At 40.5% G+C, this 27048-nt stretch overlaps 1 protein-coding gene across 8 annotated transcripts in view; it reads left to right on the top strand.

Moving 5' to 3' along the window:
- The window catches only part of PHACTR2 (phosphatase and actin regulator 2), a 237409-nt gene extending 213227 nt beyond the window's left edge, over nucleotides 1-24182 (top strand). For all 8 annotated transcript variants that reach the window (XM_059700559.1, XM_059700560.1, XM_059700566.1 and 5 more), the window contains 3 exons: nucleotides 2385-2522; nucleotides 7097-7173; nucleotides 17447-24182. In XM_059700559.1, the coding sequence (XP_059556542.1) occupies nucleotides 2385-2522; nucleotides 7097-7173; nucleotides 17447-17462 (231 nt within the window). In that variant the 3' untranslated portion in view covers nucleotides 17463-24182. The remainder of the gene's footprint in view (nucleotides 1-2384; nucleotides 2523-7096; nucleotides 7174-17446) is intronic.
- Nucleotides 24183-27048: the final 2866 nt, after the last annotated feature.

Raw genomic sequence — 27048 nt, forward strand, 5'->3', positions numbered from 1 at the left:
ACTTGATCATCCAGGCTGCCTACTATAGTGCTACCCAAATTGACAAACAGCTTACCTCAGGCAATTGTTTCCACCATTTATGAAAATATAAATGTGATGCCAGAGCTATCACTTTTTCCTGTGTTAAAATAATAACAGGCTTTGGAAAAATTAAGTTCTATAAGCACTTGTATTTCATTGTACATCTTTGTCTGGTAATTGTTCAGGTATACCTTCACACCTGGACAAGGCAGGATGAGTAAAGCATGACACCTGCAGTGAAGTGTGTGGTCTGCCCACATTTACCTGGGCTGGCTGGGGAGTCCGAGACAGGTAGAAGAAACAGTCCATTCCCATGGAAAAGTAGAGACTGTACTTTGAGAGGTTTTGGTTTTGATTTTTAGAGGAGAAGATCCTTTATTCATCTCTCTTTTTTTTCCCCTCAAAGACACTAATAGTTAAACAATGATCAAGCTGAGAAAGACTCTGTAAACTGAATTTTAGAGCTGTCTCTTCTGGTATTCAGGGCTAAGTTCCAGCTTTAGATAAGAAGTAGCCCTTCCTCATAGCTCCACACTCACCCCGACATGCATATAATCTCAGCCAGGTGGGCTCTTCCAGGAGGCAGCAGAGCCTGCCCTTAACTCCTGTCCCCACTTGCCTCCTCTATGCAGAGCTCCTTGCCATAGGTGCAGGACAGTTCATACCACTAATAACGACCCTGTCACTGGCACAATCCTGAAGGGCAAGACTGGATGGAGCCTGGCAGGTGTTGCTCAGTGGATGAACATCAACCTATGAACCAGGAGGTCACGGTTAGATTCTCAATCAGGGCACATGCCTGGGTTGGGAGCTTGATCCCCAGTAGGGGGCATGCAGGAGAGTCAATGATTCTCTCTCATTATTAATGTTTCTATCTCTCCCCCTGCCCCCCTTACTCTCTCTGAAATAAATAAAAACATAATTTTTAAGACTGGATGGAGAATTTCTGACCTGTGTGGCCCTTGGTCACTTGCCTTTTGGGCGGTCCCCAGAGGCAAGGGTTTCTCTACCTCCTTAAACCCACCAGTCCTGGAAAGGTAGTAAGAATCTAACAATAGAAATCAGACAGTAACTGAACTGCTTAGATTATACCTTCCTTTGTCCAGTGCCCACCAGGACTTCATGAACCTAGAAGGAACTGCAGTTTTCATGTCCCAGCTCATGTGGGCTCAGGGTGTAGACCCAGGCCTTCTAAGAGTCTTTGAATGTCTTGAAGGTTAGAGCACTGACTGAGCCCAACCTCTGGTTTTACTCAAAAGAAAACCACGGCCCCAAAATGGGGATGTTTTTAACCACAAAAACATTTTTTTGTGATTGTACTTACTTTTTCCAAACATTGAGCCTATGTAAATAAGGAACGCTTCCACAGAGGACTACTTAGACTGTGGAAAGTCTGGCGAATACAGGGTATGTATATATGGAGAGAAAAGATGCTGAATATGGATCCTGAGTAAAACAGAAGCCTGGGTCTACCTGTGTCACAATACTAGGACATCTCCCACTGAGAAAGGCCACAGAAGCAGGAACCTCAGTAGCAGAGAGTAGTGATGCCTGTCGACCAGGGGGCCGTGTTTCTTTAGTCTCAGAACCATCTCTGCTTTATTCTCGAGCTTGAGAAAGAGCCGAGAGAGGAAAGCAAATACCACAGGGCTGGGTAGATTAAATATAACTATAAATTCCAATTTGACAAAGACCATAGGAGGCATCACTGTTATTAGAGGTGTCTTGAAGGTTGCAGCTGATTCTAAGTAGTTAGGGCCCCACTGAAGTGCAGTTCTCCAGAAGGCCCCCCTCCTACATGTCAGCTTTTGTGGCCAAGAGTAGATGTCAAGCATGGGCCTGGGTCCTTAGCCTTTCGTGGAAGAAGTCCATGGACACACCCTTCCCGGGACCGTTTCTTTGTCATAACTTGGTGCATCTCTGAATGTACAGGTTTAATTAAAAATAGGAACCAGGCTTTTTATTGTCGTTTCTAAAAGTTGCAGGGCTTTCCCCTTCATGCATAATTCAATCCACATCCTGTGTCTGGATTTTTACTGTGCCTGTGGCTTCATGTTCCCTGTGTCAGGGATGACAGGCAACTTTATCACAATACCAGGCCAGGTGGAGAAAACAGCATAATGCACACAGTTGCCAAAGATTGTGACCTATCTAAAACGGATTATTTTTATAGTCTCAAAATTAGGGCACACTGCTTTCTAGTTCTTATTAGAAACTCCCAAGATGCTGCTGCCTTTTCTTTCTTCTTCTTCTTTTTAATGTGAAAGTGACCTTATTTGACCATAACTTCTAAGTTCTCTATAGAAGACCACGAGGCTGTAAATGGTTTACTGAACTTGTCCTTTATCCTTGTCCTCCTGCAGCTCAGCCTGAGACCTACGGTGGCAGAGCTACAAGCTCGAAGGATCCTGCGGTTTAACGAGTATGTAGAAGTCACCGATTCTCCCGACTACGATCGCAGGGCAGACAAGCCCTGGGCCAGGTTGACACCTGCAGACAAGGCAAGAACTCAAGTGTCTTTAGCTATGATTTCACTGATTTATGGTTTTATTGCTTTTCTGAAAGCGCCAACACTCACTTATCCCCACTCAGCCATCTAAGGAGGCTTGATATTACCAAGTATCCCAATAATTTTTTGCCTTTCATTATTTAAGCCACTTATGTGATATATTTAGTACTATTAATGAAGTTCTTTCAACTATGTCTCAGAAAAAAACTGCAATTCTCATGTTACCAAAAATACTGCATATTTGGCCCTGGCCGGGTGGCTCAGTGAATTGGAGCATTGTCCCTTGCACCAAACGCTTGCAGGTTCAGTTCCCAGTCAGGGCACATATGTGGGTTGTGGGTTCGATCCCTGGTCAGGGTATGTGTGTGAGGCAACCGATCAATGTTTCTCTCTTACATGTATGTGTTTTTCTCTCTCTCTCTTCCTCTCACTTTAAAAATCAATAAAAAAAATCATTGGGTGAGGAATAATAATAATAATAATAATAATAATAATAATAATGTATTTGGTCTCAGTGCTATCTCCTAGCAGCTTGTTTTGTTTCAATTTTAGAAATACCTACTTTTGGCTCAGTTACTTCCCATTGGTCCTACCCAGCACTATTCGGACTCCAGTTCCACTACATCAACCTACTTCTTTCTGTTCCATATTTTCAACAAAATCAGTCTCATTTACACTTACATGAAGAGTTATTAAGCCTAAACTCGGAATAGAAAAGAGAGTTAAGAATATTATACATGTGGATCACTAACATAACCTATGGGAGGGAAAAACTTTTTTCTCTCTCATAAAACAGTCTCAGGAAATCTCTTTAGATAGTAAGAGGAAATAACTCTTGGAATAAAACTATGGTCATTCTTGCCCTAACCAGTTTGGCTCAGTGGATAGAGCATCGGCCTGCGGACTCAAGGGTCCCAGGTTCGATTCCGGTCAAGGGCATGTACCTTGGTTGCGGGCACATCCCCAGTAGGGAGTGTGCAGGAGGCAGCTGATAGATGTTTCTCTCTCATCGATGTTTCTCTCTCATCGATGTTTCTAACTCTCTATCCCTCTCCTTTCCTCTCTAAAAAATCAATAAAATATATTTTAAAAAAAACTATTGTCATTCTTTAGTGAATTTTTTTAAATGGCTATTGCATTTCTTTAATTGGCTGTCGTCACAACTTGCCGACATAGTTTTTCAAGCAACCAGTTCCTATAATTCCACATCACATTCATGCCTGTAACTAACTCATCATTTCTCCATGTAATTAAAAATTATCTGGATGAGTTAGGCTCTGCAGCTTTCTTTATTGGGAAGAGTGGAAGACTTGAAGTAAGAAGGCATTTGCATCAGCCCCATCTTAGTACTCAATGCCCATTTGATATCTACAAAGTCACTTGATCTCCATTTCATCATCTGTAAGATGCAAGTCTTGAAATAGTGTTCAACTGCTTTGTAACAAACCATCCCAAAACTTGGTGACTTGAAACAACCATCTTATTTTGTCCACAGTTTTGTGAATTAGGAATTCAGGAAGGGCCCAACTGGGTGGTTTGTTTCTGATCCATGTGGCATCAAGTAGAGTGGTGCCTCGGCTTCCAGAATCCACTCCTGAGCTGGCTTCTTCACTAGCACGTCTTTGCCTTGTGGGTCCTCGGCCTCTCTCTGTATCCACATGGCATCGCATCCTCCAGCACCTCTGCTTGAACTTGGGTTTCTCACACTGTGGTTTTCCGAGGGTGGGCACACTTTTACATGGCAGCTGGCTTGCAAGAAGAAGGAAGCAAAAGATGCTAGGCCACCCTGGACTGACACAGCCTCACCTCTGCTGTGTTCTGTTGTTCAAAGCAGTTACAGGTCTCACCCAGGTCCACGGCTGGAGAAAGAGACTCCACCTCTTGAAGAGGGAATTGCAGATGAGCATGTAAGATGTGTCCATCAATACTGAATTGGCTGTCTATATGTATGGTCACAAGTGAATTGTAAGACTTACTAATATAAAGAACGTATAGCACACAATTTACAATTAAAAATAAACAATACAGTACTCTGTAGATTCCACATCCCAATTGATTCTCACAGCATGCTTTCATTGACTTCTGCCAGACTCTAAGATCCGTAAGCCAACCTACTATTGAGAATAGGGACTTCGCCTTATTTGTTTTCAAGGCTCCTTGAGTTGCATTTTCTTCTTGCACAATCACAAACTAAGATTTAATTCATTTTTTGAAATGTATCACAATAATGACATTCTTGAATACTTTCAGTGTACAAAACACTTTTAAATATGCTCTTAATTGATTCTAATAATAATATGAGGAATTCTCATTCCCATTTTCCAGATGAGAAAACAGGTTTTGGAGCAAAGTAACTCGCTAAGGGTCACTGCTCTTGAAGGCATAGGTAAGACTAGATCCCATGACTTCTGACTCCGAGTGGACTACTTTCCACTTCCTCCACTGAAACGGTGACATTTAGAGGGGAAATTTTAAATGATTTTATGTCACTGTCCATATTAAAATACCTTCTTTAAAGGAAGACTTTTTGGTAGATGTTAATTAGATGATTAGTATGGAGCAGCTTGACTGTTTCAGTTCCTGGTTCTAGGTACCAAGTTTTACAGTGATTAAAACAAAGTATCCTCACTGTTCATCTCACTTGTGCAGCAAGATTCATTGTCTTATCTCAGTGGATGCAGACCCACAAATATCTTTCTTCTTACTTCATCTTTTCCAAAATTCAGTAGCAAGAATTGCTTTTTAAAGAAAAAAAAATATTCCTGCAATCCCTTCCCAGCCATAGGCTTCCCATAGAGTCTATAGGGGTTGAGGAATGTGTTTGAGGAGACAAAGCAAGCTGTGACAATAGGATTTAAATATAACAGTGAAAGGGGCATTGGGCGAAAAATTTGGATATTGCAGAGTGACAGTGATAGGGGAAAGCCAGAGAGAGGCCTCAGGGCTTCCATTTGTCCTTTTCATCTTCTAATATTCTTCATTTTCCCACCACAAAGTAGATTTCCTTATCTGTCAGTGAAGTCATTCTCTGTGGCTTGTAATGTCATTCTTTGTTTTGGCTGAAGAGTCCATTTTTTTCAAAGAGATTATGGAGCTGTTTTTATTAGTGTTTTTAAATTTACATGAGGAAACTATTTTTTTTTTTTTTTAATTTCAGAGAGGAAGGGAGAGGGAGAGAGACATCAATGATGAGAGAGAGACTCATTGATTGGCTGCCTCCTGCACTCCCCCTACTGGGGATCGAGCCCGCAACCTGGGCATGTGCCCTTGACTGGAATCCAACCTGGGACCCTTCAGTCCACAGGTCAACGCTCTATCCACTGAGCAAAACCAGCTAGAGCAGGAAACTATTCTTTGTAGAAAAGTTAAGATATAAATATAAGCACAAAGTGGGAACCAAAAACCATCTGCAATCCAGCCTCAATTGTTAGTTGATGACTGATGTTAACATTTTGATGAGCATCTCAAGTTTTTCAGCCTGAGGGACATAAGCATCTCTTTAAACCCCAGCATGTACATGGCATGGACTATGTGTTCGTTGAATAGTAATAGTGACAGCATTCCGTTTGATATTTTATTTGAATGGCTTTTAAGTGCTGTGCTGAAACTTTCCATTCTAATTATCTTAACTTTCAATATGAAAGAATAAATAGCAACTGCCTTCTCAGTAGCTTTGTGGCAACTGCCTAGAGCAGTGATGGCGAACCTTTTGAGCTCAGCGTGTCAGCATTTTGAAAAACCCTAACTTAACTCTGGTGCCGTGTCACATACAGAAATTTTTTGATATTTGCAACCATAGTAAAACAAAGATGTATATTTTTGATATTTATTTTATATATTTAAATGCCATTTAACCAAGAAAAATCAACCAAAAAAATGAGTTCGCGTGTCACTTCTGACACGCGTGTCAGAGGTTCGCCATCACTGGCCTAGAGCCATGTCACTGTGTGTGGTATTAAATGCAGAACTTACATAGGGAAATGATATTGTTTCTCAGAAGATCTCATGACCTGCACTACCCTTGTGGTCCTGGGGGTGACTCATAGATCAGACCCCAGGCTGCGTTTAGGAAGGGCCCCCTTCCTCCACCTTGTCCATGACACTGGAGAGAAATCCATCCCAGTTTTCGTTTGGGAGTAGCATGACACTGCATCTAGCATACCGTTTCCTAGGAGAAATTAGGAATCCCTTTCTCCAAGACATTTCTTTCTTGCTTGCTTTTCTTTTTCTTTGTTAATCCTCATCCAAGGACATTTTTCCATTGATCTTTTACAAAGAGTGGAAGAGAGAAACATTGATGTGAGAGAAACAATTGATTGGTTGCCTCCTGCACACACCCTGTCCAGGGCCCGGGCCGGGGAGGAGCCTGCAACCAAGGTACGTACCCTTGACCTGATGGAACCCGGGACCCTTCGGTCTGCAGGCTGATGCTCTATCCACTGAGCCATACCGGCTAGGGTTCTCCGAGACATTTCTTAAAAGAAGGCCTGCTTCACTGATGCAGGGTTTGCCAAGAAAATACGTGACCTAACTAACAGGTCTGTATATCTACTTCCTCTTACTCAGGCAGCAATACGGAAAGAACTGAATGAATTTAAAAGCACAGAAATGGAAGTGCATGAAGAGAGTCGGCAGTTTACAAGGTAAGTGGACACAATTCAGTTTAGCATATTAGAAATGATCAAGATGGTAAGTTTTATGCTATGTGTATTTTACCACAATTGAATTTTTAAAAAATACAATCTAACATAATACCATCTAATGAACATTTCTAAAATTAAGCCTTGTTTTTTTCTCTCAAAGAAGTCTGAGTCATTCTAAAGGGCTATATTTGGTTTCCTTTTCACTTTGTTTCCTGGGTGAGAAGACAAGCTTTTTGAAGAGACTCAGTTAACATTTTACGCCCTGAACAGATGCTGGTGGGAGCTGGTGTGGGTACTTACGTGTCTGCTTTGGGCTCACAGTAGACATACTTAGAGAGGAGAGAAACTCAGTTTTCAGAACATGTCACTTAAAATAGGAATCCCATGTTCACTGGTGCCACAGAAGCTCTCTGTAATCCTGCCATCTTTCCTCCCAACACCTTTCAGGCTTCTAAGCCCTGAGTGATCATGTCATCTGACCTGTCCCCCCCACCCCCCCAATTCACAGGTGTTCTGGATGTTTCTATCTCAAAGGTTTACATACTTTGCTTTATACAACAGGTGTGTTCCTAAAAATTTGAAAGTCAATCAAGTCCTTAAGAATTAAATTGTTAGGAAACAAACCAAAATAGACGATTCCATGGAGACTTCTTTCTGGGAAACATGTCCCGATCCCCTAGGCTGGAAACAGCCTCTGGAGGGCAGCCCTACATCAGGTGCCACCGTTATTGCTGAGGCTCTGGTGACAGGGATGTTACTGCTGGAGAGCATGTGGCATGGATGGAAGTAGGATTTAATAGCAAACCTCCTCCCTGACGTTTACGGGGCTGTCTTGCTCCACAGCTACTGTTCCTATAATAACCATGTCTAGTGTGCAGAAGAAACTCCCCTTTCTGCTAGGATTTTTCTTGTTTGTTTTGTTTTCTCCAATGGCATGTTTGTTTGCTTATTTATTTATTTACTGAGAGAGAGAGGGAGGGAGGGAGGGAGAGAGAGAATGAATATGCATACAGGACTTTCAGACATCCTGAATGTATGGGGCTTCTCTCTGTCTGACGGCTTCATGCTGTCAGAATCTACACAGACACCCGTCACATGCCAATATCAAGCCAGACCTAAGTGTCCTCTCTTTTTCTCCCCTCTATTTCTGGGGTCAGGAGAAGTTCTTGCTAATGTCTGATACCTGTGGTCACACTGTGGCAGTAAAGTTGATCAGAATAAGGTGGCTGGATATTTATGGTGACATCGAACTGGCCGGGACCTCCAGGCAACTGGGAAGGTGGCATTTTTCATGTCTTTTGTGTCCTGACCCCTGAGATGTAGTGACTGTATCAATCCAGTCTTTGTCATTCAGGATAATTTTACTTCTCTGTAGTTTTCCTAGAAATTGTAGTATTTGATCCCCTCATTTCATTTCATTTCATGGCATTATATAAAGAATACATTATAATAAAAATAATTAAAATTCTAAAATGCCTTTTAATGGAAGTCCTCATTTTATGAAAAATAAGCATTTACACTGAAAGAGGCTTTTTCTCTTCTGTTATACTCTGTAAAAAAGTAAAAAAAATAAGATGCAGGGAGAAGTAAAGGTCATTTCTTTTTCAGAGATGTCTTTTTAATGTGAACAAATAATGGTCTAAATAAGCTTTCAAACAGTATAAAAATTTGTCAAGTAAAAATGAAAACTCCCTTCAGTCCTTCCCCAGTTTTATTTTCATTCAAACCAGTAACCACTGGTGGAAGTTTGGTGTAGATCAGTGATGGCGAACCTTTTGAGCTCGACTTGTCAGCATTTTGAAAAACCCTAACTTAACTCTGGTGCCGTGTCACATATAGAAATTTTTTGATATTTGCAACCATAGTAAAACAAAGACTTATATTTTTGATATTTATTTTATATATGTAAATGCCATTTAACAAAGAAAAATCAACCAAAAAATGAGTTTGTGTGTCACCTCTGACACGCATGTCATAGGTTCACCATCACTGGTGTAGATCCTTCTAAACATTTTTTCTGTGCATTTACAAACATATATGTGCATATGTATTTGCATGTATATATATATATATACACACACACACACACACATACATCTGCCTATATATATATATATATATATATATATATATGCACATCCTCAGTCACACACAAAACAGCATTCACAAAATTTTTCCATATTAGTATATATCTTATTAATTTGAATGATTCTATGGTATTTCATAGGTATTATGCCATAACTTCCTGAACAGTTATTCTATTGATAGATGTTTATGGAATTTTTAGTTTTTCGTTCGTAAAATGATGCTGTCTTTTGAGTTTCTTTATAAATGTATCTTTTTGCTCGCACACCAGTATTTCTGTATTAGTCCCATAAGTGGATTTCCTAGGTCACAGGAAATATTTTTACATTTTCAGAGATACTATTCTGTGACCTACAGTTTACGTGCATGCCTGGTCTGTTAACCCTCATCACCATGTGGGGGTGATGATGGTGGAGAAGAGGCCTATATTCTAAAGAATGAACATTAATATCCTATTTCACTGATTTCTGTAAAGTTGAGCATCTTTACATACCTTTATTGACCATTTATTTTTCATTCTTTGATTTGTCTTGACCAATTTTCTTTTGGGTTGTTTATCTTTTTCTTATGGATTAGTAAAAACTCAGATATTGAGTTACTACATATCACAATACTTTCCCCCAGTGTATTGCTAACATTTTAACTTTTTTATGGTTTTCTATTTAAATGTTTGCATATTTAAATTTGTATTGTTATTTTTTAAAAATATATTTTATTGATTTTTTTGCAGAGAGGAAGGGAGAGGGATAGAGAGTTAGAAACATTGATGAGAGAGAAACATCGATCAGCTGCCTCCTGCACACTCCCTACTGGGTATGTGCCTGCAACCAAGGTACATGCCCTTGGCAGGAATCGAACCTGGGACCCTTGAGTCCACAGGCCGACGCTCTATCCACTGAGCCAAACTGGTTAGGGCTGTTATTTTTTAATTTACTGTCTTGTGTCCTAAAGAGGAGGGCCAAGATTATAAAAGTACTAGAGGCTGGTGTACAACATTCATGCACTGGCTGGGGGGGGTTGGGCGGGGGGCGGGGCATCCCTGAGCCCGGCCTGCACCCTCTCACAGTCTGGGACCCCTTGAGGTCCTTCACGCTGCCACAGAGGCAAGAGAGGCTCCTGCCAGCGCCAGCCGTGAGCCTGGCTTCTGGATGAGTGGTGCCTCCCCTGTGGTCAATCTGCATATTAGCCTTTTATTATATAGGACTAGAGGCCCAGTGCATGAATTCATGCATGCGTGGGGTCCGGCCCGCCCAGCCCCGATCGGCAGATTGGGGCTGGGCCTGTCAGGAGGAGGAGACAGCAAAAAGTTGGCAGGCTGGCCTGCCCTAATTGGGGCTGATAAAAAGCGGGGCCAGCTGGGGGGAGGGGCCGAGGGCAATTGGCTAATGGGCCCTGCCCCTGATTAGGATGGGGGGGCCAATTGGGGGCAGGGCCAGCCATGGGAAGGGGCTGTGGGTTGTGGGCTGTCCAACCCAGCCCCCGAATGGGTTGGGGGGGCCAATCAGGGATCAGCAGTCTGAGGGAGGGGCCATGGGTGGTTGGCCAGCCAGCCAGCCTTGAACCTGATAGGAGTGGGGAGGCTGATCGGAGGTGGGGCTGGGCATGGGGAAGGACTGCAGGAGGTTGCCTGCCCAACCCCGCCCCCTATTGGGGTGGGGGGGCAATCGGGCAGGGCCAGCTACGGGGAGGTGCGGGGTCATCGGGGGTGGAGTTGGCTGGGGGAAGGGGCTGTAGGAAGTTGGCCAGCCAGTCCCACCCCCTATTGGGGTTGAGAGGGTGATGAGGGGTGGGGCAAGCTGGGGGGAGGAGCTGAGGGCCACCAGGTGGGGTGGGCCAATCAGAGGTGGGATCAGCCAAAAAAAAAGCTGCTGGGGGGGGGGGGGGCGCTGGCCAGCAGCCCCACCATCAATCGGGGTGGGAGAGGCCAATCAGGGGTAGGATGTGGGCGATTGGCTGGCTGGCCCCACCCCTCGTCAGGCTGGTTCGCTGGTCACAGTGGGCATCGTAACAACCGTTGTTATGGTCATTACAGCATTCTGATTACTGGCTTTTTATATATATAGACCAGAGGCCCGGTGCATGAATTCATGCACCAGTGGGGTCCCTCTGCCTGGCCTGTGGGATCGGGCCAAAATCAGCTCTCCGACATCCTCCGAGGGGTCCTGGATTGTGAGAGGGCACAGGCCAGACCAAGGGACCCCACTAGTGCACAATGGGGGCTAGGGAGGGACGTGGGAGGTTGGCCATCTGGAGAGGGACTGTGGGAGGGCTCCAGGGCATGTCTGGCCCATCTCACTCAGTCCCAATCGGCTGGACCCAGCAGCAAGCTAACCTACCAGTCAGAGTGTCTGCCCCCCGGTGGTCAGTGCACGTCATAGTGACTGGCCAACTGGTTGACTGTCTGCCCCCTGGTGGTTAGTGCATGCATGTCATAGCAACTGGTCAACTGTCTTCCCCCTGCTGGTCAGAGTACATCATAGCAAGCAGTTATGTGGCCTTAGCATATCATTAGCATATTACACTTTGATTGGTTGAATGGCTGACTGGACAACCGGACACTTAGCATATTAGGCTTTTATTATATAGGATTGCCTTTAGTTTTTACGTGTGTTTTTGTTTTACACTTAGATCTTTCATCCATTGGGCAATTATTTGGGTTTATGATTCAAAAGAGTAAACTAGCTTTACTTTGTTCTAAATCAATAGTCATTGTCCCACTGCGATTTATTTCCCCCTCGGTGTAAACTTTTTCTTTTACTGTACATGTGGGTCAGTTTCCAGATTCTTTAGTCTGCTCTAGTGAGCTATTGTCTATCCTTGCACTGTGTCACACTGTTTACTTAGAATAGTACATTTTATAGTATATTTTTATATCTGGTGGGGTATTTTCTCACCTTGGAAATTCCGTTGGCTATTTTTCTGTATTTGCTCATCTGCAGGAATTTAGAGTATGCTTGTTGTGTTCCATAAAATAGTCTATTAATATCTTCATTGTTTAAGTACATATGAATAGATGCAAATAGGGATGAGCTTCATTTCAAAAGAAAATTATAGACTTTGGGGGATAATAGTTGATATCAAAGGTAAGTTTTACTAAAGTTTTCAAAAAAATATATTGATTAACACTCTTCCAAATGTCTTTCCAGATAAGGAAAAATTAAATATTCATATCACTGCGATGAATATGCCTTGCTTAAGTATTCTTAAAAACTTGGCAGGAAAGCAAATATCTACCGTTTTTCCTTTCATTTCTATTACATCATTAGACTTGCCTTTTGGCTCTGAGACTTATGAAAATCATGCATATGATTACCAGATTGTTTTCATTATTTCTTTTAGGAGGAGAAAGTTTTGGTAAACACTGCTGTGTCTAATCCAAATGATACAAATATACGATAATGTTTTACATTTAGAAAACTGCTCATGTAGAAGATAGTGGTGTTCTTAGCACCAGCCAATCTTGGAGGGCATAAACAAGCTGTTGATCATTACCTAGCCTCTTAGATGCAACCTAGATACAGAGCAACTCACTTATTAGCTCTTCTTATTAGTGTCAGACATTATCTCCTTACATCAAGTAAACATTTCCTTTACAACCTAAATCTATTAACTCCCGGGGCATTTGGGGGTGTTAAAAGGGTTGAGACAGCCCTGCTCCCTCTGCCCAGGTACCTCGTTATCCAGAGATAATCTCCCACACAGTGATGGATCAGTCAACACTGGACGGAACACTTCCCATATGTAGCTTTATTTTTTTTTTTATTTTTTTTTTTGCTTCTGTATCTCTGGATAGAAACCAAAAAAGCTGATTACATTGGTTGCCTCTGGGGAGGAGAATTGGGTGACTAGGATCAGGCATGAGAGGGATTCTTTTCACTGCTTACTCTTTGGGCCTTTTGAATTTTTGAAACATAAGAATGTATTACATAGTCAAAAAAGCCTTGAAAAATAAAGGAGCTATTCCCTACTCTTTTTGTAAATGAGAAGTTCATTTCTTGAATAATGTGCTGGTGCTGCTATTAAATGTGACACTCTTGCTATTGGTGTACCCAGAAGACACCTTGGAAACCCCCATCACGAATACATTTTGGGACACGTTTGGTCTGTAATGGTGGAGAATTGTAGTGATGCACTCTTTCCTCTAGTTCCCCAAGTTTCTCCCAGTATTTTGCAGGTATCTGTCTGGAATTAGAATGGACTTTAGTCCCATGTAACAAGGGTGAGGGCCAGTGGGCCCTGCAAGAGTTCATTCTGTGGCCTGACAGGTACCAAGCCCTAACCTTGGTTCCTTAGAACACTTGCTGCTTATTCGGCCAGCCACATCCTGAATTTTCTCCCCGCAGCAGCTGCCCGTCCACACCACTCTTCAAAATCCCAAAGACCATAGGAAGGGCCATTGCATTCTGAAAGGAGATCACCATGGCAAAGGAAAGCCACTTCCCTTCCCATGGGAAATAGAATTTCTACAATTTAAAATCATTCCCTAAACCAGTGATGGCGAACCTATGACATGCGTGTCAGAGGTGACACGCGAACTCATTTTTTTGGTTGATTTTTCTTGGTTAAATGGCATTTAAATATATAAAATAAATATCAAAAATATAAGTCTTTGTTTTACTATGGTTGCAGATATCAAAAAATTTCTGTATGTGACACGGCACCAGAGTTAATTAGGGTTTTTCAAAATGCTGACATGCCGAGCTCAAAAGGTTCGCCATCACTGCCCTAAACCAAGGGTCGCCAACCGCTGATCCGGGGACCACTGGCGGTCCGTGAGGTCTGAAAGGTTGGCGACCGCTGCTCTAAACCATAAAGGCAAATTGTATGAAAGGTTAGCTTTTATTTAAAAACTAAAAATTTTTTTAAACTAAATTTTGAAATGGTTACAGCTGAGTACTAATATTATGGGTAATTACATTTTTCTTCTGGAAATTCTGTTTTCCACTGTTTTTGTGTCAAGTGTATGAGATTTATAATCAAGAGAATATTATTTTTTTAATGGAGTTTTGTAAATAAGAACATTTTTTGAGTGTGTAATGTAGTACTTATATTCAGGAATATTATGAAAGATTAATAGAATCATTGAATTGATGCTCTTAGAACAAAAACAGGCCTCAAGGGATCGTTGGCATAATGTTAAGTGGAAAAATCAGGATACTGACTGAGTGTATATATGGCAGCGGTGTTTTATTTAAAATTCAGATGCACAGGAAAAAATTAGGAATGATATAAAAAACTCAATGGTTTGTTATAGACTGGGGCTATAGTTTTTTTGTTTTTTTTCTTTGCTCTACTTTTCAAATTTTCTTGATGTGGTTATGTTGAGGTGTGTCTTTCAAGCAATTATCTCATTCTATAATGTCCTGTGGTATTACTATCTTAGGTGGATTTACAGATAAAATAAACCACTCTTTGCCCTAGCTGGTTTGGCTCAGTGGATAGAGCGTCGGCCTGCGGACTGAAGGGTCCCAGGTTCAATTCCGGTCAAGGGCACATGCCTGGGTTGCGGACTTGATCCCCAGTGGGGAGGCAGCTAATCAATGATTCTCTCTCATCATTGATGTTTCTATCTCTCTCTCCCTCTTCCTTCCTCTCTGAAATCAATAAAAATATTTAAAAAATAAACCACTTTTTCAGCTTCCAGATATGCTTATGAAAATGGAACAGGGCAGAAATGACACATGGGGCCAAAATAAAAATTAAGAGTCCCCCACAGAGGAAGAAGAGGGCTGCTTCTGCAGTGGCGCTTTCATAGGCGCCCCATGTACTTGCTGCCTGGACAAAAACCTGAAAGAGTTGCAAAATGCTGCTTTACCCACCAGAGTGGAAATCATGGCTCAGCATTTGAAATAATATAATCCCATCCAACCTGCGGTCTGTTTTCTTGGGTAGAGCAAGGAGCTGTGGTTTAGGAGAACCTCCTCATTTGTTTAACATAAGTGTGTGTGCTGGACACGTAGAGCCTTTTAAACAAAAGGAAAATTAATTATTCAGGATTTTCTGTGTATAAGAAATAGGGACGTATAGGAAAGTTCATATTTTACATTTGTGAGTAATTTTATATTTTATATCACCTGAATGAATTTAGAGGAGTACATTTTTAAAAATAAATTATGGAGGGACCATATTGAAAAGAACTTTTTTATGGGGGAAAAAACATTTTTTTCTGCATTCCATGACTTAAGAAGAGTTTTTCCCCCCTATTTACTTCCTCTCAATAGTACGGAAATAAGAAAAGTGTATGGCAGTTTTAACAAGAAGAAGAAAATATGGATAACTCCAAATTTGAGTCTCTGGAAAGTTCTAGAGAAAAAAAGAGCAGCCGGAAAAACTTCAGTACCCTTAGGGCACAGTAAATGTCTTTATTGCTCCATCAACTGGAAGCCTAAAGCCAAACTGTCATTCTGTCAGATAGGCAACTTCTCAGGAGTTGAACTTCTTAGGTTTCAAAATAAATGCAAACTGCTGAGTGGTAACAAACTGTATAACAATTTGCATTTTCAGTACCTCTAGCACAGTGGTTCTCAACCTTCCTAATGCCGCGACCCCTTAATACAGTTCCTCATGTTGTGGTGACCCCCAATTTCATTGTTACAAATTGAACAGAATTAAAGCATCGTGATTAATCACAAAAACAGTATGTAATTATATATGTGTTTTCCGATGGTCTTAAGCGACCCCTGTGAAAGGGTCGTTTGACCCCCAAAGGGGTCGCGACCCACAGGTTGAGAACCGTTGCTCTAGAAGAACATTTTAGAGCTGAATTTGAACATAAAATGCCTAATTTAAACCGGATGTAAATACCCTTTTCTGATTGGATAGTGCGAGAAAATATATGTTTGTTTTTACCGAATCTGCCAGCCCATATGAAAAGCGGGAACATTGCTGAGCCCCAGGTTTGTGGGCATATTATTGCATTCACACTATTAGTTGGTCACCTTCCTCTCTTAGCCGCCCTTGAAGCTGTGCTGATGGCCTGTGACTCCCAAGCAATCCAGACTGTGGAACTCACTCTCTAGTGGGATCCATGAACAGACTGTGTCTGCAGAAAAAACAAAACCTCCTTCCAGTGCAAATTTTAGAAATGTTTTTACAGGACACTTTCCAGGAAAATGCTGGGCTTGAGAAAGCTCTAACTCCCTTCAGGTCCACTGACTGCTCACTTTGTTTCCCAGCCCGATTTTTAATTTACCTTCTTCATTCCATGGACTTCCCCGATGGGAAGAGAAAGCCTCTCGTGCCGTGTTCCCCCAAACTTGTCCTTTGAATCCAGGACACTGTGGAGTGTTGCTCTATGGAGCCCAGCAGATCAGGAGAGGGCTAAAATAATGGCTAAATTACGTGAGTTTGTAGAGCCTGGAAAAACTGGACCTAACCGAGAGGGATTTGGGTAGCTTGTGGGATAAAGACACTGCAGGGGCTGTTTATTTGTGTCAGCAGGCCCCATCCGTGGGCTGTGGGCAGTGCTGGGCTCCGTGCACGGAGGGAGCGATACTGCTTGTTTCAGACCCTGGGCCATGACTGGACTGGCTTTTCTAGTAATTGCAAGAAGTTTGTACAGGGCCCAAGGATTTGAGTTGCCAGTATGAGGCTTTAGACTAGAAGCATTTTAAAAGGTAGCACATTTAACAAGATAGAAAGTGCAAGGGCAGGCTTACAAAAATATATATATATATCTGTTATCTGTATGGTTGTACATATGCTCAGTATGTTGCCTATAGAACGTTTGGAAGGAATTTCAGCAGGCATTTGGAAATTCAGGTGTGGAAAGTAGATTTGGAGTCCTCCGCGGGAGGTGAGAACAGGCTAAAGGTAATGAAATGGTGACTACTTGTGGATGTTTCCTTGTATAACGACAAACCAGGTGTAACCAAAACCTTTATGAAAAGCTTCCTCTGCTCAGTACAGCTGGAACGTGATCCTCAAGGATAGGGGTGCTTTGTGTATCGATTGCTCTGCGTCCTGGGAGGATATAATCAGTGACTCTAGAACAGGGGCTGCCTCTGCTTTCTCACGTGACACTTACAGCAGCATTCTGTTATGACAGTAATTTATAACAGTAATTCATTGGGGGGCTGTCTAGAGCCACCTCTAATTACAGACATTCCCATACCTTATTCAGTTCACTGAGTACAGCCTGTGTCTCTGTACCACACACTCACTCAGTGTTTCCATTTGCTTATTGCAGGTTTCATCGTCCGTAATGAGGTGTGAGACTCTTTGGAAACATAGACTGATCATCTTTGGGGGCAGCCTCGCTTCCTAAACACCTGATACTGCATTGCACTGGGATTTGACTGTGTGTGTTTCCATTTAACTTGTGGTGAAGGAAGCGTGTGGAAAGTGCTCCCCACCTGTACAGCCCAGATGTGGCCAACAAGCCAAGGGTCGGGTGTAGTGACCCTGCTGTCCAGCATGGGCACTGATGGTAAGGGACACAATGGTTGCACCAGTTATTCTTCATCAGGGGTTTTAATCAAAGAAGATGAGCAGAAGACAATCGCTGGCTCCCTGTTACCAGAAAGCCAAATTTTAGAGTGCAGGTTAAAGGGGGTGAGCCGGGGATGGAACGTCTGGGCACTGGTAAGGGGTGGGGGTTGAAAAACAGAAAGAACGAGAAAATTTCATTATGTTAATGAAAAAAGAACATTGAAACTTAAATGTATTTTTGAAGAAGGCTTTTGATAGCTGAGAACTTATTAAGGGCTTGGGGGTCTAGTCACCCCCTGTGGATTCCTTAGAGACCTGATCCTAGAAGAATATTCTTTCACCCTTATGTTGGTGCAGTATAGTACCATTATTTTGTATTGTGCCAGTGAATCTAATTGCCACAAATAAGTCTGAGTGTTTTCATGCATCTTTTTCTTAAATGCAAGAGGCTTTCATGGACTTTTAACAAGCATGCTTACCCAAATTCTGTTGCATGCTTTAAGTAACATAGCTATACACACTTCACTTTTTTTTTTAGACTCTTTACCTAATGCACCAACCTCCTGCAAGGAAAACAGGACTGGGAATAAATTCAGATGGGATGTGACCCTATTAGTCTGTAGCAAGCTTTAGAAATAAATCTGTTGGTCTTTCCCTAGCTTGATTATCTTCAAAGTTGAAACAACCATGCTTGATCTAAGGAAGATAATATTGACAATCACATCTTTTTAAAAATCCTGAATCCAAAATTAAAACTTAAGCAAGGTGCAAGTGTTCTGCCCCCAGTTAGCTTTGAGTGGGACTGCAAAGGAATACTTATTTTCAGTGCTGCATTAAGTTGGATTGCTGCTATTAAAAAGATAAAGTACATGGATCAAAAAAAAAAAAAAAACTCACCCAAAGATATATAAGAACACGGGAAATTTTTGCTAAGTTGAGAATGAGGAGAATCTCATTTTGTGTTTTATGTCTCTGCAGATTGCATCCATAAATATAATATTGACTTTCAGTGCAAAAAAAAAAAAATAGGTGACTTTAAAGTTATGGAAGGTGTCCCTATGAGCCTACAGTCAGTATTGTTTACATTAATAAACCCTCTATTTCATCTTACTATTTTCCATGGAGTCACAGGCACAGCATGGCTTCTGCTCTCAAACATGTGACCACATGTAAATACTACCTTGCATTTCATTGTTTGTTCACAATTGTTTTGGGCCCCCTTTTATTAAAAACATATGCTTTGTGTAATAAGACAAGACCTAACTAGACTTATTTTCTGAAATGATTCTGATTCATAATATGGAGGACTATAATTTTCAATCTCAACCAAAAAGCAAACATTTCATCTGGTGGATAAATTTGGATCCTGCCATTTATTTATATTTGATATTTTAAAGAACTCCTTGAAATGGGGGGTGATTTTGCTTAAAAGTAAAAAAACAAATTGGCCCCATTTAGTCTATTACAACAAACCAGGACCATTTATAACTGAAAATTGACCAGCATTGTTGCATCTCTTGCCACACTCAGCCACATGCTGTTAGTGAAATGGCGTAGGATTTCTGCACTGGTGTCATTTCAGTAATAGGATCAGATATATTTTTGCTCTGAAAAAATGTTTCTGCATGCCAAGTGGGTTTCTCCAGCTGAGGTTGAGTCCATTTCATAGTGCTTACATCCAGCTATAGACATGACCTATGTTCGCATTTTTTCCTGAAGTCATTACATTATTTTATTATTATTTTGTTGTCTTAGGAAAAATACCAAGGAATGTAATGTTATTTTAATTTTCTATACTTACGATTTTTTAACAAATCACAAGGCCTCACTTCCATAAAAATGGTAAACATAAGACATCACTGTTTTATTACTCCAATACATGTCAAAGAAAGTCCCCACTTAATTGATAAAAGGCACAGTTTTTTCCCCTCTAGTGGTGCATGAAATGCAATTTTTTATTCCTACAATGAGTGCACCCAAACAAAAATGAGAATCTGGTGCCTCGATCCATTGTTTTTCTTGTATGATAGGTCAGATTTAGGAACTACCCACACTTTTTCTTCATACTGATTTATATGCTTAGAGAAAATTTTAAGAGACAAGCGTAAAAGTAAGTAAGTAAATAAATAAATAAAAATTAACTGTGGCTAGTCTGAAATATAAGGCTTGGAACCACCAGTTACTTCATTAATTGATTCTTTAAATAAAAAGCTGTGGAAAGAAACGAAGGGTTGTGTACTAAGCTGTATTCTGCAGAATAGGCTCTATTTCCATAGCTAATTCTAAAAGGCGGAAACACTGCATACCCACCCCAGCAGCCAATCCAGAGGCCTCATGCTTGGGAGCCCTGGAAGGATGTGAAGGTGTGAACACCACCCCCACCCCTGCAATACAAGTATGCCTCTGCCTGAGCCTTTCTACAGTTTCAGCATTTCTGCAATCCAACCCATACGCTGCAGTTCTGTGGAGAAACTAAATGTGTGTGTTAATTGTATTGTTGTTACACAGCTCCAAGTTAGGCTGAAGTGTGTGGGTTTTCCTGAGTCTCCAAGATATGATTCAGGGGGAAAAACAAATCCATCTCCAGGAAGGTGCCAGGTAGGAAAGAACTAGACAGACTGTAAGTAGCCATTTCCATCATTCCTAAAATGGAGAAAGGAACATTAGCATTAAGGGCTTAAAAAGATGCCATGGGCTTAGCATCTTCAGGGTCATTACCAATCAACCTCACAAATGAGACCTCTGGTGAGCAGCATTATTTAGGGCAGCCTGCCCGATAGTTTCCTGTGTATGTGAAATGTCTTGCATTTTTTATCATCAATATTGTTCACCCTTATGTTAACACCTTAAATTATTTACATTAAACCTATAATATTCAGAGAACCATTTTGGGTATTTCAATAACTTTTAAATGGAGGAAAAGGCAAACTCATCTCTCTCTCTCTCTGAAAAACTGACTTTCTGGTTTTATTTTTATATCCTTTATTAGTACAATGATTTTTCACTTATCTTTTTCTACTGTTAGTAAATATATTCTGTAAGTAGAAAGTTCTGAAATTTAAGTGAAGATCTATTTAAAGACGTAGAGGAATTGTATATACCCTTCAAATATGATCCAATATTGAAAATGAGAGATAAGTTCTTTAAACCCATAATTCGGGTTTTACACACTGCAGTTAATTCAGTGCTGCACTGGCACTTTAAAAAAAAATACAGTAACTTATAGGAGAGAAAAATCTGCTACACGCCTGTAAGTTCCACACTTTAACACATAACAGCCATTATATGTATACTTAATGGAGTCAGACAGACACAACTTTCAAAAATTATACTGTATTCACAATAGAAAAAGGAAGTCTTGTCTACCGCATAGTTGTATGCCCACATTTAAACAGGGAAGGTTTCTTTTCTTCCTTTCTTGCTCAGAATTTTCTTCAGTGTTATTATTTTGTAAGTGGTCCCAGCAGCACATTTCACAGAGTGAGAAATCTCTTTCAGAATAGGTGAGAAAAAATCAAACTTGTACAAGACATATAAATTTATATCATTTCATCAGTATGGTAGCTCATGCATTCCTAAATTCCAGTCATGTTTTAAGCCTAACCTTACTAGTAAAAGTATATACTTTGAAACAAAAGTTATTTTTTTCACATCGTTAGAATATGCTGTGAACACTGAGAACCCACTTAGATGCAGTTTCTTACCAAGTTGTCTCTTGGCCATTATTGAGTATTTGCTCTCTACTGGTACTTAGGGGTGGGCTATATCAGTTCGTTTTATTTTACTAAGCAGAATGAACTTCTAGAACTAAAGTCCTAGAGGAGAAAAGTAATCATCAAATTAATAGGCCCATCTTTCTGAGAGAAAGCACGTTTCCGGCTAGTTCAAACCCAAGTTTCAAAGAGTAGCATGGGACTCTACTATAATTTGGCAGTTCAAACCCAAGTTTCAAAGAGTAGCATGGGACTCTACTATAATTTGGCAGTGACCAAAGGGTGGCAGGGACAAAGGCAGAATACTCCCAAACCATATTCTCTCTCTCTCTCTCTCTCTCTCTCTCTCTCTCTCTCTCTCTCTCTCTCTCTCTCTGTAATCATTATGCTTTAGCTCTGTATGGAAATGTGCACCACCACTAGTATTTCTAGAAAACAACAGAAACATAGGCTGCTTAAGCTTTTTCAAAGACAGGGCCATCCCAAATTAACAAATCCCATTGTATATGCTGTAAGATTTCTAGGAAGAAAAAAAAAGGAGAATACTATGGCAGTTATTCCCACTGAAAGCCAACTTAGAGGCAAGGGAGTCATTTTTAGCTATGCTAGGATTTGCTGCACACACACACACACACACAGACAAGTCATTTTGCTTGTTGCACTGCTAGCACAGCTGCACATATGAGCAAAGCACTGTGGATCAGTGTTTCTCAGTGGGGATGCTGTTGGCATTTGGAGCTGGGCAATTCTTTGTTGTACAGAAATGTCCCATACATTGCAAGCTGTTTACTAACCCAGGCCCCTGCTGACTAACTGCCAGTATTACGCCCAGTAAAAATCAAATGTAAAAAGCCTTCCCCCATGTTCAAATGCCCTCCTAGGAGGGCAGTTGCCCCTCCTGTGAATACCACTGTCTACTGCATTTTAGGGCATTAAAAATGCAGGAAAAGTGTCTGTCTCAAAACATGTCTCGGCTGCCTTGCATTTCTTTGGGCCTTGAATCATTTCATCCCCCTTCATTTCTCGAACCTTCTGCTTCAATGCAGCTTTAATTTGCCTGTTCTTGAGGGAGGTGGTTACTGGCCAGCCATGGCAGTTCTAAAGGGCATATTCACTTGGGTAGTCCCTGGACGTACTTAACGGAGAGATTTCACAATGAGCAAACTTTTTCATTTTTTGACCTCATAATTTTACTTCAGAACTACACTGTTGTGCATAATCCATGTCAATGTCACAAGGATCCTTGCATAGTTTAACCACAAACATGATGGTTGACAGTCCACATAAACAAAACCTGTGGTCTATGAGCATTACCATTAGATTTTTACCTGGAAGCTGCAACTTATGAGTTCCAAAACAATCACCTGTTTATCCTATGAAAGAAGCATTTCGTCCACATGCCAATGTTTGAATTCCCCCTGTATACATGTAGTTATGTAGCTCAACTTTCCTAAAATTTGTGAATTGTGAAGGAAATGTGAGGTAGGTATGGATTGTATCTACATTTGCTTCTATACTTCAATGCTGATCATGCCCAAAACAGGATGAGTTTGACCTAGGTGAAACATTATTACACTGTACTACCAATACCTAAATATACTTACTCTCTTTGTTGCTTTTTATGACCAAACCAGAATATTAAATATGTCTCTGAAATGATTTGGATGAACTGTGGCTAATAGAATGGAATTAATTTAACCACTGTAATTTTTTTAGATATTCAAATTTCTAAAACATCTTTTTTGAGAAAGAGCAACTCAGAATCGACAAAGGTGGTTATATTGTGAACTTTTAGATGGTGCTTAAGAATTCTTATCTTGTTAAATATCAGTATTTCTTTTTTTTAAAGAATAAATTGAAAGGAGTAAATGAGGCAGAATGCCACTCCACCCTCAGGTCAATTTTATGGTATATAAAAATGCCAATAATATTTGTGCCACTTACCAATATGGGGGAGAGGTCGACTTTTCCCTTACTGGATGCTTTCGTTATAGTTTAACTATACCATTATGTTGCTAAGAGAGCCTCCACAAGGAGAAGTCGCCATTGCAATGCTAACAAGGGTTCGAAAATAATCTGCACGAGTCGGGTCAAACCACTTTCATTACTTAAAATGTAGGCACTGATATTTTTATATATTTTTAAATATTTCTTCTGTGGCTTAGACATGTGCCAATGTGTTCACGACATTCTGAACCAACTTCACCAGATATAGTAACCTACCTACATTTTTTTGTCTATAAACAGTCATTTTAAAATAAAGAACTATATTTGGTCTTGTGTTATTTCAAGCTTTGGTTAAAATGATGAGGGTGGTAAGCTGTGACCACTAACAGACAGACTGACTGATTCCTGATTTCCAGTGAGTGAGCTGACCCTAAATATTGCACGGGTGTACTCTCGGTGAGTGTAAATAACTGGAACTGTACACCGATGAACATGACAGTTTCTCTTTTCTGTTGCTGTTGTTCTTGACCTGTACTGTATTATAGAATGTGGGTATAAATAGCTCCGAGTATACACACATATGTATATGTATCCCACTATCATAACCTGAAAGAAAGACTATGTATTATCTTTTTTATTCTGTACTGGTGTTTGTGTTATTTAAAAAGCAAATTTATGCTCTATTTAGTTGTATTATATTATAGGATACCTTGCTGTGCACAATTCCAAGTGCCTTAGAACATTGTTTAGCTTTCTTAAGTATATAAAAATGCATATATGTATAAAATTGGGAAAAGTTACCTCAATAAAATCATTGGGAAACCCCCAGCTTTAGTTTGTCACAATTTCTGTTGTATTCAGACAGTGCTCACTCAGTCTTTTTAAATTAAAAGCTCGTAGAGCTCTCACCTGTATGGTAAAGCAAGACTAAGATAGCTGTTCTAATTGCCTGTTATTTCAACTCCCCCTAACTGAAAACTTCTTGTATGTAAGATCTTGTGATTTGTATTTTTTATTTAAAATACCTAAGAATTACTCTTTAAATAGTAACTTAAAGTATATTTTTTAAACTTGCTATCGTTTTATATCTGAGTATATTTGATATGGATGTTTTTATTGACATTATTATGTATAAAAATAAAAGGTAGTCCCTTTAGAGGTTATAATATAGAAAATAGTCCAGCTGGTGTGGCACAATGGTTGAGCATTGACCTATGAACCAGGAGGTCACAGTTTGATTCCTGGTCAGGCAGGGCCCATGCCCGGGTTGTAGGCTGGATCCCCTGTGGGGGGCCTACAGGAGGCAGGCAATCAATGATTCTCTCTCATCATTGATGTTTCTATCTCCCTCTCCTTTCCTCTCTGAAATCAATAAACATATATTTTAAAGAAAGAAAATAAATTCCTCATTATCCTTACTATTTAATGTATTATAAGCCAGGAGAGAGATTGGGAACATATTTTGACCAGAAGAGGAATTGGAATATACTTTTCATTATTTTCCAACCGTGGTTACAAATAATCATTTATTCTCCCTTGACTCCAGGACAAGGGCAGAGGTATGAGGGGGAAGTGGAAAAGCAATTTGTGTACCATTATTCTAGACTGAAGATGTATGATAAGATTAGTAGCAAAACATTTAAAAGGAACATCTGAAAAATTGGCTCCAAGTATGCTATTAAAAATTAGCAGTACATTCCCAAGGTAGGTGTAGTGGTTCAACAACTACTTTCAATTTTTGTTCAAACTAAATCAGGTTCTACATTGAAACATTACTTTCCAAAACCCAATGGAGGTAAGAAATGGACAGTTTTTATTGTACACAATGGTTTGATGGCATAGCATTTATTGTGATTGAACGCTTCGCTGGACCTCAACTCAGACATCTGCATGGAGATGCTGCTACTACACTGCTATCCACAGACAAGAGTCCTGTTTATGAGTTTTGGAGCTCTTGGCCCTTTAAAAGATGGTCACTATAAAGAACACATAAAATTCTAGAGAACGGCTAAGAACCTAAAGTTCATGTGAAGTTTTCTGCTTCTTTGCTTTAAAAAGGTACCATTTCTAGAGATTTTAAGGAGAAAACAAAAATCTGTTAATGTGCTGACTTTTCATAATTAGACAAGTATCCTAGGGAGGAGAGAATTGGCATTTTCAATACTCGGTGACCTAAGGATTTGCTCTTGGGTGGACTTTAGACTTTGGTTGGCCCAAGTCAGACAAGCTGGAATGAAAGGTGCTCCACATTGGGGAGAATTTGCCCCTAATTGTTCAGATAGGAAAATTCAGCAGTTCAAACTTATGCTATCTGTGCACACCATCTTCCCCTCAGTCAGTGTAAGTTCATCATGGCTTTAGTTCCGTCCCTGATTACCCCTGAAATCTTGGTAATTACCACTCTGAGTCTTCCCCAACCAATTTATTCTTAATCCTGCTACCACATTGTTCTTTGTGGTGGACAACTCTCATGTTATTCCTACTCAGAATTTTCCAGTGAGTCCCCTCTGCCTACTGGAAAACTCCCAGGTACTTAATGTAGTGCCACAAGCCACCGTTCCAAATGACTCTCCTTTACTTCTCACTTGGGCCAAATCAAATGAAGCTCATTGTTCCTCAGATACATTATGCACTCACTCTTCCAATATCACAACTTTTTTCACACCTTTCCTCCAACTGGAATTCTGTTTATTAACATCCCACCCATCCCTCTAGGAAGGATTCACATGTCTTCTCCAGCTATTGCATTTTTTAAATATTCTGTTTCTCTGACTAGACCCAACTCATTTAAATAACATCATATTAGATTTGTCTGTTCCACACCACTATCTAGTTTTCTTTGTCCCTGAGCCCAGAGCGCTATAGTTGTGCTCAGGATGGCGCAAGTAAGTATGAAGAATGAGCTGAAGATGGCAGCTAAAGGCATGGAAAACTGAAGAGCACAATGGTTAAACCTAAAAGGTCCTTGTAAACCTTCTAAAGGAGATGGAATTTATCCTTAAGACAAGAGGGGTCAACTCAGATAACATCTCAGATGTTTCCCATTATTCTGGCCACAGTGTAGAGACTAGATTGGAGAAGCAATATTAGACACACAAAGACCATTGATTTTTTTATAATGTTTAATTTTTCATTAACATTTAATATTACATTAGTTTCAGGTGTATAGCATAGTGGATATATATATATATATATATATATATATATATATATATATATATATATCTTAAGAAGTGATCCCTACTGATAAGTTTAGTGCCCATCTGACACCAGTGGAGACCATTACTGTTGCTATAATTTTGCTGGGAGGTGATGGTGGCCTCGATCAAGGTATTAACTATTGGAATGAAGAAACATAGTGAGTTAATGACAGTTGAAGTGATGTTTGCACCTGGGAAATGAGTAAAGACTATACCCCATGCGTCATGTCTAGGTGGAGAGTGGTGATGCCACTTGTTGAAATAAAGAACGGCAGAGGTGAGGTGGTTGTAAGAGGGGGGTGGGGGTGCAGGGGGAGGGGAAAGAGGGTAGGAGGTGTGAAGAGGTCAGGTATTCAACTTTGTATGTGAAATTCAATGTGTTTGAATTGCCTGCCTGTTCGGACTTCCACATGCGAATAGTCTGTTGGATATGAGTCCGGAAGGTCAAAGAAAACGTCTTGGCTGTGGAGAGGAAGTTGAGAACCATCAGCACTATAACG

The sequence above is a fragment of the Myotis daubentonii genome, chromosome 6 (assembly GCF_963259705.1).
Source record: "Myotis daubentonii chromosome 6, mMyoDau2.1, whole genome shotgun sequence".
NCBI classification, from domain to species: Eukaryota; Metazoa; Chordata; class Mammalia; order Chiroptera; family Vespertilionidae; genus Myotis; species Myotis daubentonii.